The sequence below is a fragment of the Dreissena polymorpha genome, chromosome 15 (assembly GCF_020536995.1).
Source record: "Dreissena polymorpha isolate Duluth1 chromosome 15, UMN_Dpol_1.0, whole genome shotgun sequence".
Taxonomy (NCBI): Eukaryota; Metazoa; Mollusca; class Bivalvia; order Myida; family Dreissenidae; genus Dreissena; species Dreissena polymorpha.
Genome location: NC_068369.1, coordinates 13,754,937 through 13,773,764, shown reverse-complemented (window position 1 = coordinate 13,773,764; position 18,828 = coordinate 13,754,937). Strand labels below are relative to the sequence as shown.

General features: G+C 37.1%; 2 protein-coding genes across 4 annotated transcripts in view; both read right to left on the bottom strand.

Moving 5' to 3' along the window:
* Positions 1 to 564, bottom strand: part of LOC127859506 (perlucin-like) — a 32,212-nt gene extending 31,648 nt beyond the window's left edge. The window contains exons 1-2 of one of the 2 annotated variants that reach the window (XM_052397000.1): positions 471 to 564; positions 257 to 339 (exon numbers count right to left, since the gene is read on the bottom strand). The gene's annotated coding sequence lies outside the window, so the exon portion shown is untranslated. The remainder of the gene's footprint in view (positions 1 to 256; positions 340 to 470) is intronic. The other variant, XM_052397001.1, reaches the window with a different exon arrangement.
* Positions 1 to 17,909, bottom strand: part of LOC127859505 (amiloride-sensitive amine oxidase [copper-containing]-like) — a 25,352-nt gene extending 7,443 nt beyond the window's left edge. Inside the window, exons 1-3 of one of the 2 annotated variants that reach the window (XM_052396998.1) lie at positions 16,401 to 17,909; positions 15,855 to 15,957; positions 12,892 to 13,044 (exon numbers count right to left, since the gene is read on the bottom strand). In XM_052396998.1, the coding sequence (XP_052252958.1) occupies positions 12,892 to 13,044; positions 15,855 to 15,957; positions 16,401 to 16,552 (408 nt within the window). In that variant the 5' untranslated portion in view covers positions 16,553 to 17,909. The remainder of the gene's footprint in view (positions 1 to 12,891; positions 13,045 to 15,854; positions 15,958 to 16,400) is intronic. The other variant, XM_052396997.1, reaches the window with a different exon arrangement.
* Between the last annotated feature and the right edge of the window lie 919 nt (positions 17,910 to 18,828).

Here is an 18,828-nt window from a genome sequence, read left to right as displayed (position 1 = left end):
CTATAAAAGAGGAACGACAAAGAGACTTATGGAGTGAGGTTTTCTCACGCAATCGCAGAAACAAACTCCACAAAGACGATCGAAGAAGACAATTACTGTGCGTAAGTGATCTACCTTTTGCAAAGTGGGACTTTATCCGTATTACAAATTGGTCGTTCCACCGTAGCTGCGCGTCATCCCGGAAAATGGCGAGACAGTGTTCGCCCTTTCCGTAGTTGTCGGGCTGACCAGTGGCCCAGTTGAAGTATGTCAGCACCTCTTGGTTCCCAGGGGCTAGGAACATCCCTTCTTGGAGGAGGTCTGTGCCGCCGATCCAGATTTGGTCCTCCTGTATTTGACCTGCAGTGAATAAGCTGACATGTCAATGCGACCATGCCAAAAATACATAGCATTATTGTAAACAGAAAACACAAGTTCCCAAACGCGTTTTCCAAACTAACCAGCACACAATACAAAGGACCATAACTCACTCATGTGTCGGTGGATGTAGCTATCTATTAGATTCTCCTCTTCACGGCTTCGGATCACAGCAAGTGAGGCGCCCACCATCTCGCAATACGTCTGCAAAGTTATTCACTGCGTTACAGTTTAAAACGACACTTATTTTGATGTTGTAAATCGTAATTGTTTCATTTTGATATTAAATATAAAAATAAGCTTCTGTCTTTTACCTGTGCCCTCATCATATGTTCCCACCACTTTCAGGATGACGTAGCAGCTCTGTTCCAGAGACTCAAATCCAGCCGGACAGACGCCTTGCACTAGGACGTACACAGGTAATAGAGAAGCGCATCAAACGACATATTTTTGTGTAAACAACATCCGTGAGTCTGAGGACACGCGTCAATTATTTTAACTTGAGCAATGACGTGCTTTTAATTCACTTAAACTGAACCAAACGACGATATCTTACTAGACGGAAATTAGTAGTCGTGTTAAAAAAAATAGACAACATGCACGTTTTGTTTACCTGCAACAGAAAGTGCTAAAAAGCATCGCACTAAATAGAATCCACATTTGTTACGTCTACATGTACGTTAGTTTATCTGTTTGTATGTGCCTCTATTAAACTGCTCGGAACATTCTTTCATAACTCGAATTTTAATAAATTTTCGACGAGTAGATCCAATTATATATGCTATAGTGACGGGCAAGTCGATAACGCCTCATCTTATCTAATTAATTATATAACTGGGCCCAAGTAGGTCACGCATATACTGGAAACATGTAGAGCTTGTGTCTCCGCTGAATTTTGAGATTATAACGGTTCTTCAAGCTATTTAAATTCATATAAAACAAAATCATTTTTTAAAGCATTATTCAGTCGAAAGTTGTAGGTTAAAAAAACCTTCAAATATGTCACAATTTAGAAAATAAATTATGTAAAGAATAAATGTTTGATGGCTACCCTTGCGAAAATTAAGGGCCCTGTGGCTACTAGTAGCGGCTAAGTTGCGGCAATGTTGCGGCTAAGTTGCCGCTACTAGTAGCCGCTACGTTGCGGCAAGATGGTCGTTCGAATGCAAATGTGCTTTCTGGCTACTAGTTACGGCTAGGTTGCGGCTACTAGTTCTGGCTATGTTGCCGCTACTAGGTCTGGCTCTGCAACTATGTTGCCGCTACTAATTGCGGCTATGTTGCCTCTACATGTTGCGGCTACGTTGCCGCTACTAGTTCTGGGATAACCCCGCATGATTTATAAAATAATCGGCTGCTGTTCCAGAGTGTAATGATTGAAATCCTTGACAGCCAGAACATATATGAACCTACAATACCATATTAAAATTGCAAACCAATGCATATCTACTAAAAACTCTCCTAAGTTTTTTCAGGATTAAGGACAAAAGGGAAAACATTTGACCATTTAGAACACATGTGTCGAGGAAAGTGGGGCAACTCTGAAACACTTCAACATTATTTATTTTTTTACCAGAAACCCTCTTAGAAAGAATATATGGGTAGATACAAGCCTTCACACATGAATAAACATGATTTTTATTCAAAACCTTTGCTTTTAGCCAAATCAAATGTCAAAGAAAAAATGTCAGTGTTAAAACTTGAAACCGATGTCCTTTTTTGGGTATGAAAATTCAAATTTAATATTTCAATATGCAGGTTTTCCGAAACAATGCTTTTCATTATATACACCATTGAAACCGTATTAATCACCACAGCTTACTTACAATGACTTTAACTCTTCCCCAGTAACTTCTTTTTGTTTGTCAGATTCTTCAGCCATTTTGTTTTTTTTGTCTGATGACATCATCAGTGATGTCATGACATCATGCAAAATAAGATGTAATTCTACAATTGTGGCTACCTTCTGGCTCACGAGTGCCATTCTATTGACGAAGAAAATGATCTGGCCACCTTCTGGCTACTAAGAGCCACTAGTGGCTACTAAAAGCCCTCGTTGTGTTTTCAAGATTAATATTAAAGTATTGGTTGTGGCTACCATCTGTCTCATAATTGCACCTTTTTTCATACAAGAATATGTTCTGGCCATCTTCTGGCTACTATGAGCCACTAGCGGCTACTATGAGCCGCTAGTGCCTATAAGAGCCGCTAGCGGCCACTAACAGCTGTAGATTGCCACAAGGTAGCCGCTAACGGCTAATATTGGCTACTTTCTGCTTAGTAGTTGTGGCTACAAAAAATGGTAGCTTCTTTGTAGCCGCAACATCGCTGCTACATAGCGGCAACATTTTCATTTTGTAAGGGTAATAAATAATAAAATAAATAGTTTTCTATTTATTTAATATAATAACGAATTACTTCTTTCATATATTTTTTTTCAATAATAAGCTTTTTTCAATCAGTTGCAATCGATACAGCATATTTTGTCGCTAACTATATATTGTTTGTAATTTTTCAAAGTTTGTATGACGATTTATTTACTGATGTCGTTGTTTTATTTCAATAGTTTCACAGTTTATATCTGAAAAGTGAAACCATAATTAGTTACTTGAAATGCCATTAAGGAGGGGACATGATCTTTATGACGCTGCACTCATTTCCTTTAGGTCAAATCACATTTGTAACATAAAACTCGCTATACAACTCTTATAGAATTTAAAAGAGCACATATATCCGCAGTCTTTGACGCGTGCGTGCTTTCTGAAGTATCTTCTTTGACTTGAATTACCGTCGACATTTACTTTTGAGATCGCAACACGCCATAACAGAACGTGGTTTTTTTCTCATCTTATGTTTGCTAGGTTTCAATTTTATTACGATCCACATACAATTGCCACACATTTCTGATTGTATTTTCTCAGTGATTTTTCACACTTTACAAAACTGGAGCCGTTCTGTACGCTTTAGTCTTTGAAATGATGTGATACATGTCCATACATAATGATACACTTCTTTACGCTAGGTTTCGATGTGTACACGACTGCATTAATTACCGTTGTCATGATTTGACACGGTCTGATCTCCAGTTCAGATACGACTTCATACCTTTTTTTCGAGCAGTTGTTATCTTTTTTAACTTGATTCATAAGACTGTGATTGCTCATTTCATATTAAGCTAACAAGTCATATATTACTGAGTAGGTGATATCCTAGTTGCAATAATTGTACTTATGTTTCATCTTTTCGTTTTCTTACTTTAAGATTCTGCTTTGTAGGTTTGCAACTATATTTCTTTGCAACATGTCATATCTTTCAGACATTGTGCATACCCCACCTTCATGATGGCAACTGAGTAACTGTCCAATATAGTCCAGCAGAAATGAAATACTCTGTTGATATTGTGTCCCTGTTTATGTGGTAAATGGCAGCTCGTCTGAATCCTGTGTGGAGAATGTAATGCCATTAAAGCTTTCAGACCAGTCCAAAAATGGTGGATCTTGTTATTGCAGCAGCAATTTGGCGCATTACTTTGTGACATGCAGTGTTTTATACATACGCTGGAAATGAACATGCCAAGACAAATCGATGGGCTACAGTATATGGCTTGTTTAAGTGTGAAGAATGAAACGCACACTGTTGTAAGATCTTGCTCAGTACATTGGACCCACTGATATAAGAGAGTGGTGTCCATCTAGATTAGGAGAACCTCTCATCAAGCGACTAGGTACTATTTATTAAAAGGGAGTCTCCAAATGTCTCTAAACATCATCCATTAGACTTAACATTTATGTCATCACAGCAGTGATATCAGATGAAGAACCAACCAACAACTCAGATAGGGCCATTTTACAGGGAAAAGAGAATATTGTGGTAAAGCATGGCCCCAGTACGAATACAAAAATGAGTGTCACAGTTTGGCTTTTACCTGAGGTCATTACAGATGGATAAGGTCCACTCTGGAAATAATACAAAGAGGTTTGTGCTAACAAGTTAAACCTTTCTAATCAACGTTAAACACTAACTTGGCTTTATCAAGAAGGTTATGTTTGAAGGCTTGACTAAATATTTCTCAAGAGAACTAAATCCATAACCTCAGAAACTTTCTTCCTTTTTGCTCTGGCCAACTCTAAAGACCTAGGTTTATTTTTCTCATTTCAGGCCATCTATTGCTAACTACCTCGAACGACTGAAAAACAATGAGTGGTGACACACACTAAAACTGTGTTTGGCTTTGTTCGTTGTCGAAGCGGGTAAACAAGTACAATATATGTAAGTATTGCTGAAAACTAGGACGACAACAAAAAACATGTTATCTGATTTTCAAAAAAATATTAAACTCCAATAACGGTTATAATCGGTGAAAGGAAAGTATAGTTTTTAGGATTCTCGATTTAAAACCAATTTTTTTTACTATCTAAAACGCATTAGTGTTCAAAAGTCTTGAGGCGTTCACATTGAGTAAACGTCCATTTATATTTTTCCACAATCGGACATGCGTTGAAAACAATCTCGCTACACAATTAAATTCGCGAAAGAGGGTAGTAACGAATGACGATGAGTCGACGATAATTAATTTATAGTATCCGATTGTTTTATTTAATTTCAGGAATCATTGTAATCACCGCTCGCCATTTTTCTCAGTTGAATTCGCGATTCGATTATTTCTGATATAAATTATCGGTCCGGGACAAATATTATTACACAATAACGGCGCGATCGTGACGTCAATTTGTTACTATTTAAATTAACGATATGTTACATAACTTATAAAATCTGATAGTATCACCACATTAACCCACGATTATGGATACTATTCGATTACAATGTGCAACGTGTCGGTCGTTAGAGCTTCGGGTTTTTAAGTTTGACTCCAGAAATATAAAAAAAGATTGAAAACAAAATAAAATATGATATTAGTATAAAACTCACGTTTATCACAAACCTTGCATACGTTTAAATAGATATTAACATTATTGTTTAAATCCAGTCCAGTAATACCGCTGTATTATGTTGCTAAGGGTTTTTTAATACCAAGATGTCTTGATGTTTTGACATCATGCGTGTGTTTCAACACCACTTGCCTTTGTTTCAATTGGTAATGATCTGTCAATTTACAATTTCAAAGTCATCTCTGACTTGAGACGCTCCAAGTTAAGTAGTATTTTCAGAAAATGGCTTCATAATACAACGTCAGTATAATTAGATCGTAGGTTATTCATGATCTACTGTGTCAGACGGGAAACATCTGCGTCATCGTTCTGATCGGAGAAAATATGTTATTTCCGGTATTTCAGTTTTTTTGTGGTTCCATCTGTTCATTAATATTCACTACATGTTTCACCTCTCTCGTATCAGGACAATTTGCACCACATTGTGTACATTTCCTTATGCTGAGAACATCCGCATTTCCATGCAATCGACCCTGTATGTGCTCTATATTGAAGTCATACGATGTTAGGTTTCTATCCGAGCCACATAAGCCACTTTGCTTATTTGAGAACACATGTTCCCATTAATACGTGTTTGTTGTGTCGCCAAGTCAATATGACACTGATACTGCTTGCAAAGAGAAGACCGTATACGATGTCTTCATCAATGTCCGCCACTACCGTCGTGATCAGGTAATGGTTTTTCATGTATGCGTGTGTCTACCGTGGTTTGACCTTTGAAATTAAGCGACGAGCAAGATGCCACGATAAAGTTGCTTCAAAAGCTTTAAGGTCGGAACACTTTCCTCGGTTCAAACTACAGTCCTTGTTAACGTCAACGAATGTGTAGTCCCTGTGTCTATCAGGCAGTTTACATGATACCCCTCGATTTTTGATGCTATTTAAAAGCCGGACCCATTGAAAGTAGATGTCTTTACTTCATTACCCTTTTCACATCTTTTTTTATGATATTCGTTTGTATATGAAATCTTGGTTATTATTATACCTGAGAATATCATTGCGCCTTATGATTCTATCTAGGTGTTCGGAATCTATTCCGTGGTAAATCTCAGCACATATTCCTACTTTGAAATGACTTAGGTATACTGTTTTCTTGTCGTTTCCACTCACGGTATTTTTGTTTGCAATTGTTGAATTGCAGACTGCAAGGATCGGAGGTCGTTCTGTTGTTTGAGCTGGACATCGCCCTGAGCAGTGGTTATTATTTAAAATTCCGAATGCCAAATCTTATAAAATAAAAAGCGACGTTATGAAAACATAATGAGACGTAATCATGACGTGACGTGTACGCTAAAAAGTAAGAATTATTATTTAATATGATCATTTTTGTTTTGCAGGTGGTGTTCCACGACTTGAGAAACAAAGATTAACACACCTCAATATTCAATAGTGGCACATGCTCTACATATATCCATTATTGCGACGCTCTTACGTTCATAGGTCGTGTCGTGTATACAGTAAACACGGTGTTCTATTTGCGGTCTTAGCGTATTTCTCATTAAAAGGGAGAAAACTGACTGCAAGAGTAAAATTTAATTAAACCGATGTAATATTTGACAGGAAAGTAACTGACATCGTTGTAATGAGGCAAATCAAAGCGCTGATAGCATCCTAGTTGTTCACTTTTGCATAATATTTTTTACAGATCACTTTTCTTAATTAAATTATTGACTTTTACATGGGAATATTTAAATCAACCAAAACACATGTTTCAAATGTGTTGTATATATAACGAGTTTAAAATTAATGTCGGTCGTATAATGTAAACTACATACCACGTTTTATGTGATGGACTACTTTTGTAAGTATTCCATCATTTATAGCCAATAAAGAAAGTCACAACTTAGTCTACAAAACAGTGCGCTTCAATTAACGGTGACACGTTTATATGTTTTCTATTCAGATTCATTTCTCAGTATCTGGTGTCTGGACTGAATTCCGTTAGAAAATAAAGTGAATTGTGTAAACTAGGAAATTTAATACTTAGATAAAATAAACAGTTCATTAATATAGATTTTCGTCGCGATTAGGACTATCTTAAGCGGTCCCATTTGGTTGACAGGGTGAAGAACAAGTGCCAAGAAGTGCAAGGAGCATGTACATTTCCATTCTTATTAAAATCAACATCTATGTAATAAAATGTACGCATAATAGAAGTTATACATATAAGTTCTTATTATTTATAGACGAACTGACTTATTTTGAATTAATAAAACTCCTGATATTCTTAAAAAGGTATTTAACGGTTCCTTTCGGAGCGTAAATTCGTGTCTTCTTTTTTAATGCTTATACGTTACCAAAGTGATACAAAAGATTGAACTGGGATCTTGAAATTAAATGATTTCATTTACTATGTCAAAAATGTTGATGGACGATACATGCCAAAATCTGTTTTTCTGCACATGCGCTCAATAAGGTTTCGTACAAATTAGACATCACTTAGCTAGGTGCTAATTTCCGTTCAGTGCATTCTTATATCTGCTTACATCCGTGTACTTACTTAATATATAAAATGTAAATTTGAATTTTTAACGTAGAATATTATGGCTTTTTCTGGCTTCCACAACGTACGTCGTTTTGTTACATTTTTGCGTCAAGCAGGTATATTCAGTACTTAAAAACATGTTTGCTGAAGTTTATTAAGCTAAATTAAGGCAAAATATCTAACCTTGTAGTCTGAATAAATATTTATGTATGTCTTTATTGGCGATGAGATGTTGCATTTTGCGGTTCAAAAAGCAAACCGTTTGAAAAAAACAATATTGCGACCAATCCTTACTAGGTTACTATGGCAATTGATATTTATTCTGATTCCTATTCAGCATATAAACATGAGTGTCCATATCATGCAGCGAGTATTTTAACTTCATATTTGACAATACATAAAGTAACTCCGCCCATTTCAAGCGAATCCTTATATTTCTATTTTAAATGCTAAGACGTGCTTTTGGACGGGAAAACAAAAGTATATATTTTCTTTAAATAATATCAATATTATACCCAGAGGCACATCCACAAATTATCGATCCTATTAAACGGGGCAATTTGCAGAAGAATTGTATAACTTTGATTTCAGTATATTCATTTTATCATGGGTTTTAAACTATATCTTCGCCACCCCGTCTGACACAATTTTGGTTGTTTTTACAAACACAACTTCGACTCACAATTGAATTGATCCTGCTCGATTAAACCGAAAGTGAATGTAGAATCAACAATATTAATCGTTATATACATTGTATTAATTGAATGTTTAAGGTGAGACCTATATTAAATAAATAAAGAAACCCACATCACTTGAATTCAATATATTATGATTATAATGCGAGTTATAACACATTTTAATTCCTCCCCTGACTTCTTTACGTCGGACTCATACTGACTCCAAATGGTAGTGTGTTAATTGCTGTACATTATCGTCGTAACGCAGTTAAGTTACCATTCATGTATTATATGATACGAATTGAGAAATCATTTTCACATTAGAACCAGCTACAATTTAAGTAACAAACATTTGCACACACAATATGAATATTTGTTTTCTTAAAAATATGCTGAAAAACATGTATCTATTTACTATCTTCATATGTATTAAATGCGTTCGTTAATATCCAGAGCCTATGTTTCAAGCTTGATTATGTTCCAGTATTGAATGGTTTCGCTTGAGATACGGTTCCCGGGAAATCAACATGCGACCATTTTGGAAAAAAATGCTCACTTCCCCAGTAGCTTGTTATTTATAACGACATCAAAATAAATATGAAGCATTCGTAGTATGAAATTGATTGTTTTTTCAAGTGACTATATGCACTATGTTCCTTTCATCTTTCATAACTATGGGGTAGGGAGGGTTCCATCCTTTTGGTGAAATATGTTATTAGCATACCGAATTCAGAAATAGATAATCAGATAAATATTTTATGTTCCGTGAACATAATGTTGTGACATACTTATACCGGTTTATAGCCACCTTAACCCGGAATAATCTGATTGTCCTATATTATGCAATATTTCGTCTGGTATAACGAACGTGGTTTATGTAACTAGTGTGACTCGGGATAATTTGCATGTTAATACCCGGTGCAATAAAATAAATTATTGTATACATATTCCGCTATTTTATATGTTTAATTATCGTATTGGCATAAAAATAAGAGAGTAGACAAAACTGAATTATTCCAGGCTTTCCCATTACCCGATCTGGTTAACTTAAGCAAAGAAATATGCATCTCAATGAAAGGTTGCATTTTTATGTACATTTGAAATCGCGGAGTATTTTCTTTGGCTATAAAAGCAGTATTGAAAACTATTTACTGATTTGGCCACAAACCCATAGGCAGGCGTAAATAACTCGGATGGGCACTTAAGTCATATTTTGTACAAGCATGTAAATGTCTGGAACAAACTATCATGTTAACACATTAAACCAATTTCTGGTCAATTGTATTGTCTTAATTCAAAGGTTCCAATCTCGACACCACTCGTTTAAACATTTATTATCCGTTATTTAATTGACCATTTGTTGAGAACGAGCCGATTATCTCGCTATGATTAGAGACTGCCCAGGCGGTTACTAACTAACAGCATGTAGTCATAACCCGCAAGTGGTAGACGAATATGTTCATTAAACATTATGTATGAGTCGTCAATCTGTTGTATTTACAGTATTATTAGGGAGTCATGTTATGGAGCAATTTAGCCTTACTTTGAATACGCTGACTCAGTCTAACGCAGCACATCATACTAACCACGTGGTCTCATGCGGTTGCTCAGTCTGAACAAGTCTATGGTACTGACAACGACACAAGTACACGTGTGTTACTATTCGTTAATTTAAATAATGTGTATACAATTGAACTATTGAATGAATTTAATGTCATGAATTCGGAATAATGCGAATACTCGCGGACAACGACTGGCTCCCGGTGGAATTGCTCAGAACGGTTTGGGTACCGACTGTTATCCACATTTGCAAGTCTTGCTCCCCGAGGTTCTCATCATCGATGTGCGTACCGTACTCCCCGGGGGATTGTACCGCACCGTCCCTCAGGGAAAACAACCCGGGGTTACGCTCCGAATCACTGTACCTCATCACCAAAATGGGACAGTTCAACCATTTGTGTGTGGTTGCAAATTTCTGTAAAAACGCGGCATTTACGTTTGAGTCAACAGTGATCCTATATATAATCGATGGTGAATTGTTATGTATATCAAACTCTGGTCTTTCCGTTGTTGAATTTGTAGGCAGACATCGTTCATTGGTAACGAGTTTAGTGAAGCGAGACAGCCGAGGGAAGTTAATGGTTTGCGTGGAGTCCAGTACCACCGACTGCGTGCCCGCTTGTATGCCGGTCATATACAACTGACTGGCGAGCGTTTCCTCGCTGGAATCTATGTCGACTTTAAACTGAAACAGATTAAATCCCACTTCTTCATTTTCTGTGCCCGTTCGTGTTTTCAACCCTGGGATTAATGTCTCCTCTGAGACTGAATTGATCTGAACAATAATTTCGCCGTTTCGCTTGAAGACATAGTCAAGGACATGTTTCCCATTTTGTGTCGCGGATACGGTTCTTAGGACTAAAAATGGGCTACTTTGGGACACGAGAAGCATTGGGTCAAATGACTCGAAGACACACACATTGTCTATAAGAAGAAAGGGTCGGTCTGTCTCGACGAAGGCCGAAAAGTTTAAAAGAGCCGCCGTTTCCGGACAGTCGATACCTGGAACCAGTCGCCGACATGAGGCGCCAAACAATCCTCTAGCCTCCATGAATGTGTCTGGTAAGGTTTTAACTTTTTGAAGGCTGATTTCATACACGATTCTCTCCTGATTGAACATAGCGTCAATACGGACAACCGTTGTTGATGCTAAAATGTAGGGTTAACATCCATTGGCCGTACGTCAACGTTTGACCTTTGACCGTAAAGCCAGGGTAGTAAGGATATGAATTACCAGCAGGCGAAAATATTCTTTCCTGTTCTGGAGTTTCAGCGCTGATATGAGCGTCGGAAACGTGTTGTCCTTGATATTTTGATTTATAAACTCTCAGAAGGTCAAAAAGACTTGTGTAAAACGTGTTGCGAAACAATATACCCTTAATTGACCAATCAGCGGGTGATGTCGATGATTGGTCAAGTAAAACATCCAGACCAATGGGAATCAAGCGTTCATGTGTACCACGTGACAATCTAGCCCACGTGTACCGCGTGTTTTCATGACGCGAAGAGTTGTCATAAAACGCTAGTTGGACACACGTGACGTCAGAGAAACAGTTGGTCTCATATCGCATGTGAAAGATATCCATCAGCAACGAATTCAGAGCCAACAGTGTTTGATATAATTCATATTGTATCAAATGCTTCTGTTTCCACTTTATCGATGGGTTTATATGCAAACGGTATTGGAGATTCGACGTAAAACGCATTTTTCGTCGGACGTAACGACAATGGCGAGTCGGCAGGCGTCACGATGTACTCCTCAATGACAGGCGGCATGCTTTGTCCACGCATGATGAGCACCCGAGCCTCCCTTGTCGGCGGGTTGGCCTCTCCGCTCCAATACCGGTACACCTCGTCCTTTGGCGGGATGTGTAACTCTATCAAATACACGTAGTTACTGGAAATATTCGCACTGGCATAGATCACTAAATTTAAATCTTCAATGTGCATCAAAAATCCATACACTAGACTGTATTCGTCCGGTGTTAAATCGTCGAAAACATTAGGTGTTGCGAGATTGCGCCCTAAAATAGCGTAAGAATTCGAAGCGGCCGCCGCAATTTCGGCTTCATAAGCCGCGGATTCATGTTTCCGGATGGAAATGAAGATGATGCCGACGAGGAGGGCGGCGATACAGCCGGCGAGGATGATGTTGGCCAGTTTGGAGAGCAGGAAGCGCTTGGTTACCCCACTATTGTTGGATGTGATACTCGACTCGCTATGCCCAAAAGCGATTTCTTTCTTGAAAAGATGAGAAATATATCTTTGTTATCGTGTCGTTTAAAATATATAGATATTTTGGATATCGTAAGCGAATTTAATGTCAATAACTTTAAGGTTAATCATCTTTATTTCAAAATGTAAGCATATGTTATTAACATGGTGTGAAGTCTTGCGATATTAATTGTCAGATACAGGGACTACATTTTTGTTAGTAATTCTGGGAAAACGGGGCTGAATTCATGTGTGTAAAGTGTCTTCTAAAATAAGCCTGTATATTACCGGACGACACTTTACGCTAAAATGGAAGTTTTCGTTAAATAGAGTCTCTTCTAATAAAAAATCCAGTTTAGGCGGAAAGTTTCGACGATTATAAGACTATGCCGACTGCATTTGTTTATCTGGGACGACACTTTGCGCATATGCATTAAGTCACGTTTTTCAGAACGAGGCTCTTTTCTTTAATAAGTACCGGTATGCATACACAACGTTAACAACAAAAAGAGACTGTTGGAACCGCTGGTCAGCCTAAAGCAATATTGTTGTTAAGAGAGCGGCAGGATTAAAGCAAGCGGCTCTCTAATATTTTCGACTATTAGCAACTACTTAACAATGATTATAGCTTAACGATTTCATCAAGCACCTTGTTCGCCTCGGGGAGCTCGTTCTGGTCTCGGGAGCGCTTCCGGTCGATTCTGGTTCTACTGCTTTGTAAAGCAGTTGGGAAATGTAACCGGGAAAGAATTGACTGGCGCAGGTCAGAACTTGGCAGCCCTTCGCAGCTTCCGGCGTCCAGCTTGATATTAATATATGGGAAGTAAAATAATAAAAAACAAAGCAAGCAAGAGCTGTATCAAGACAGCGCGCTCGACTTTTTGATTGTGAACAGTGCATTTTTGTCAGTGCCCTGTGATCCAGTCGTGTCGTCAAAACGGATCACTAACTACTTTTCGTCCGATTTATTAATGAAACAAACTTCTTAGATTTTTACTCGAACATGAAAAAGCCTAAATTTTCACTAATGTAGCGCGGCTATATATTGAGAAATAAGCTAAAACTTTGCAAACCATTTACTCAATACCGAAAAGTCTTCCCAAATAAGGAAACGCGTGGCATCATGGTTGGTATAAAATATAAAGGGCCTTGTTAAGACATTGTGTTACACTAGATAAAGATGCACAAACAGTATATGGGTTCAATTAAACACGACTGTTGATATACTATTCGAAAGCAAAATTTCTAGCACACAAATAATACTTCATAAAAGAAATTAATTCAACTGTTCCAAAAAACAACGCAAATCCAATTAGGACAGTTAAAATCAATATTGAGATAATGTTGCAATGCATAAGCTTTGCTGATAGACAAAGGGTTTATTAAATATGGGCCGCCCTCTGTGCAAAAGGGGTTTAATGCATGTGCGTAACGTGTTGTCCAAGATTAGAATGTGCAGTTCGCACATATAGTTCTAACATATAATTGTATGGTCCGTATTTTTTTGTTAAATATTTGGTAACAAATTTGCACAATGAAATAATCTTTTTTTAATTACAAAAAGTAAGAAAATATTAACCATGACACATTATTGTGTTTCGCTATTGGAGGATTTCCGGTATTGGAGACTCGACTGTATAATGATTGCAAATGCATAGTTAATGATGAATATTTGTAACAGTTGCTCAATTATTTATATGAAAAATTAAACGTTTATATTTAGAGCAGTACAAGCAACCTGGCCATGTCACCAAGCTAGAGTTGTATCGTATTACCAATTATTTTATTTGAATTTATATAACTATGCAATCCCAAGCAATTCATAATATAAGCTACAAACATACACATTTAAACCAAAACCCCATCAAACTCTTATAAAAGAGCGGACAATGTGTATATATTTTTAGTTACAGAGAAGTTCATCCTGACCTTACTTGCCCCAAATGCAATCCCAAGCTAAGTCAGGATGCATTCTAGCTACAGTCCAAATTTCAGTATAACAACCTCAAATCAAAGATAAGTTATTTAGTTGAAAATGTGACAGGTATGACTAACAGTCATTTCAAAGTTATCAAAGGGAATTAGTTTTATTTTAATAAAAGTGACATTGACCCAACTGGCACCAAATGCAATCCCATGCTTGATAAGAATGCAAGCAACCTACAGACATAATTTTATCAAAATATTCCCATCTTAACTGAAGTCATTTGAAAAAAAAACATGTATCTGTGTCATTGAACTGCGACTCAACAAGTCCCTCATGCTTGGTATCCATGCAGGCTTGCTTTATCAAAAGTTTCATCCAGGTAAGTCAATGTATACTTTAGCTATTGGTCAGCAGCAAACACACGCATTAATCTAAATTGTATAAGTGAAAATGTTCTCTTTAATTTCAGGTCAGATGACGCCCTTGGTCAGTGACTATATATAAGGACCAGATGGACATACATGTATATTGATAGTTGTGGTCACCGACATGTGGGGTTGGTTTCGTGTATTTCAATCCCCCACTCCCCATCCCCCTTGCGCTCCAGACCACACAACAAATGGAAAATCTTTCAATAAAAACTTAAAAGCTGGTAATTGCAGCTATCTTCAAACTTTGTTCAAATTTTCGTGAGTGGTTCCGGGTGCTCCGGTACACCCCCCCCCCCCTTACCGCAGCTCAAGAGCACACCAAAAAAAACAGAAAATCTTTCAGTAAAAACTGAAAAGCTGGACATTGCAGCTAACTTAAAAATCCGTCCGAAATTTCGTGATTCAGTAAGCAAACTCGATAGGAGTGCCGTGATACACTCTGAGACAAAATGTACAAAAGGGGGCCTAATTCTGCTTATTTGCCGGTCAGAATTATAAGCCTGGACTAGTGACCTCGCATTATGATATCGGAGACATGTGTGAAGTTTCAAGCAAATATCTGTAGTAGTGACAGGGAATGTACTTGTGTCATGTAAACCTGCCCCAGTTTCATCTTAAATGCAAACATAACCCTTACCTTCATAATTATAAAAGGGGCATACGGCTGCTCAAAACTGTTCACAGTTATCAGTCTTGGTCAGTGAATGATAAAGACCCTGAACACAGTATTTAAATATCAACCTCAACGCATTACGCAGACGTCTACGGTTACGGCGACGCCGAAAGAAGGGTGGTAAGTATAGCTCGGTCTTTTCGGTGAAAAGTCCAGCTAAAACGCTCAATGAAACAATTATAAAACAAGACTTCATCGGAAACATATAAAGGCGAAAATCGCGGGAAAAGAAATGGATGCTCCGCGATGTTACTTTGACTTCCATTAGGAGAATGAAACAACGGCATGGTTGTTGCCTGCGAAACAGCGTCAAGACAAATCATGAAAATTGGTGCCAATTTATTTCGAAATCCCATACTACACTACACCATAATTGGCAATACACTGTATATAAATACGCCAAATCTCCAGTTGTCCACTGTGACGTTTACCTTTAAGCGAGCGACATCGTTGTTTTTAAAAGTTGTTCGCATTTTGGCGAAAAGACAAATTATTTTTTTTATACCAGATTCGAAAATGAATCACCCCATACAGTGCTACCTGTGCGATTAGGGGTCAGTGAGTAGGAAGAGAGCTCTTACCCCTCCTAACATGGAGACCCGGGGAGAAGGGTTCACCGAGTAGGTTGAGTAGCCGGAAACCAGAGACAGGCGAGACGGCCGGGACCGCTTTAGGGGCGTGTACCTGAAAACCATGGTGACAGTTGTAAACTATTATATATAGGGAATTATGTATATCATAACATAAAGTGATTTGATGATGATTTGGTAACATGTCTTAAAAGCAATTCAATGTTGCATAATCAGTGCGTTATGCAGTCAGTCTGAACAGGTCCTGACTGTTAATTGAAGAGAAGGAAACGGAATTCAACCACATACCGGTAGTCATATTGCAAATGAAAATGAGATATAATATGATAAACGGTATCCCAACTATTGAATTCCATTATTTCTTTAACAGAACTACACACTGTAACACGTGCACTGAATATTATATACAAAGAGAAAACACATTCAAACGATCAGCATCTTCACAAATATCGTTTGATATACATATTATATAACGCGACACAGATTGCCTATCTGTCTGGAAACGACCAAATGGCATCGGCCGTCCGTCATACTGACCTCGTTTGGCGAACCGACGGAGTTCCCGGCGGACTCTCGTCGTCACTTGCCGACGAAATATTTCCCAGGTCTCCCATTGCCGACGAAATGTTCCCTATGTCTCCCATATCGACCGGTGCCGAAAAACGCCGTTGTATCCGGGAGGCCGCCATGTTGAAGAGGTCCGCCAGAAGTTTGTCCAACGGTGCAAGGAACAATAACAATTGAACACTCAAGTGTCAACAAAACTCTCGATTCACAAACTGCGATCTTTTACTATAATGTCTATACCGACGTGCTGTTAATATTACAGATTGGAAAATAGCCGTCCGGCTAGATTATTATCCAGACTATTAAATCACTTTCATAAGCATCATGTTTAATTTCTCACTTGGAATATTTTCATCGCGGTTTAGCGGATGCTTTAATACGTCTATATCACAGTAGTCAGGTTACATCATAATATTGTGTCAAACACTAGCTACACATCTCGCAACCCGTTGAAAGTTTCGCAATTTGTCTACATATTAAACTTATTATTCATTGACTTTATCATTTTAGCTTTAATTTCGTTTTCAAGCTTGATACCGTGTAATATTCACGAATACATGTAAATCTGATAACTCGGCCAAAAGAGGGGAAAAACGCTAAAATAAAAAAAACGTGGACATTACGAATCGATTATTAAAAATTCAAGATAATCTCGGCTTATACGAGAGTCGCCCAATATAAATTCAGAGATAGCTCGGCCAATAGGGGTTAACATTTTTCAGACGCCATTTTTTAATTTCCCAATTTCTTTAATTTTCGTTGTTATAATATGCGTTTTGATTTTACAACACTATAAACACTGCTTATAGATATTAGCGAATGACCTTTCACAATCCGAAAACGACCGAGAAAACGCATTATGACATATTTTCATTCCTTGAAATTCCTTGAAATATTATCAGTATAGAGTACGTTAATGTTTCTTGTGAGATATGAATTTGTTATACAAAGCGAGTATTTGTTATTCGTCAATATTTAATTGTGTATAGGAATAAAATGAACATTTTAATAATATGGCGTAGTTGACGTACAAGACGTAATTCGATTGCTTCAACGCAAAATGTTTTGAACGGCTGTAACGTTGATGAAATGAAGACAGGAACCGAAACCACAAAGCTATTTATGGAAACATTGTTGGGCGTCGTAATCCATGCAATGCCTTGGACAAATATTTTAATATGGAACCGTCAGTACAATGTGTCCTATATAATTGTTACATGGAACTGTTAGTACAATGTGTTCTATACAGATCATTGTACACGGAAATGTTAGTAGAACGTATCCTTAACAAATCATTTCACATGAAAATGTTTGTATAATGTGTCCTATTCAGATCATTTTACAAAGAAATGTTAGTAGAATGCGTCCTATACAGATCACTTTACACGGAAATGTTAGTTGAATGTGTTTTATACAGATCACTTTACACGGAAATGTTAGTAGTATAATGTGTCCTATACAGATCACTTTGCATGGAAATGTTAGTAGAATGTGTTCTATACATATCATTTTACAACGATATGTTAATAGAATGTGTCCTACAAAGATCAGTTCACGAGGAAATGTTAGTGGAATGTGTTCTATTCAGATCATTTGACAAAGAAATGTTAGTAGAATGTGTCATATACAGATCATTTCACATGGAAATGTTAGTAGAGTGTCATATACAGATCATTTCACATGGAAATTTTAGTAGAGTGTCATATACAGATCATTTCACATGGAAATGTTAGTAGAATGAGTCATATTCAGATCATTTTACAAGGAAATGTTAGAAGAATGTGTACTATACATATAATTTTTCAAGGAAATGTTCGTTAAATGTTTCCTTGACAGATCAAATTTAATTGAACTGTTGGAGTCAATTTTCATAATAAACAATTTCTCAACAATTCCCAATAACTTACATGTTTTCTTTCCCGTAGGAGCTTTTTTAAATATAAGTCCAGAGAAAAATCACACAAAATATCGCTTATCACGTTTATATCTGAGACACTGGCAACAAATGTAATATATATCCGGCAAACATTTGTTATAATTGTTAAATTGATTAATAGAGCTTTTTGATGTAACTTATTAATGCAGATTAAACATCACTTCTTATTTATGAGATGCAAGACAGTAACACGTAAAAATACCGTGTGTTTACTTACTCGCCTGTCATATTATTATGCTTGTTTGCTGGTTTTTTTGGTAATTCAAAATAATAGTTGTTTTTAAAGTTTCGAAACAAATCAGATACATAATATTTCGGCTGTAAAACAAAGTTGGCGAGATGAAGATCTTAATAATACTTAACCATTGCAATGAACAAGTAAATCAGTCACCACACAAATTGAAACATGTAATACATGTTTAGTCCCATAAAAAAATGTGAGGTGGTTAACTGATCGCCAGG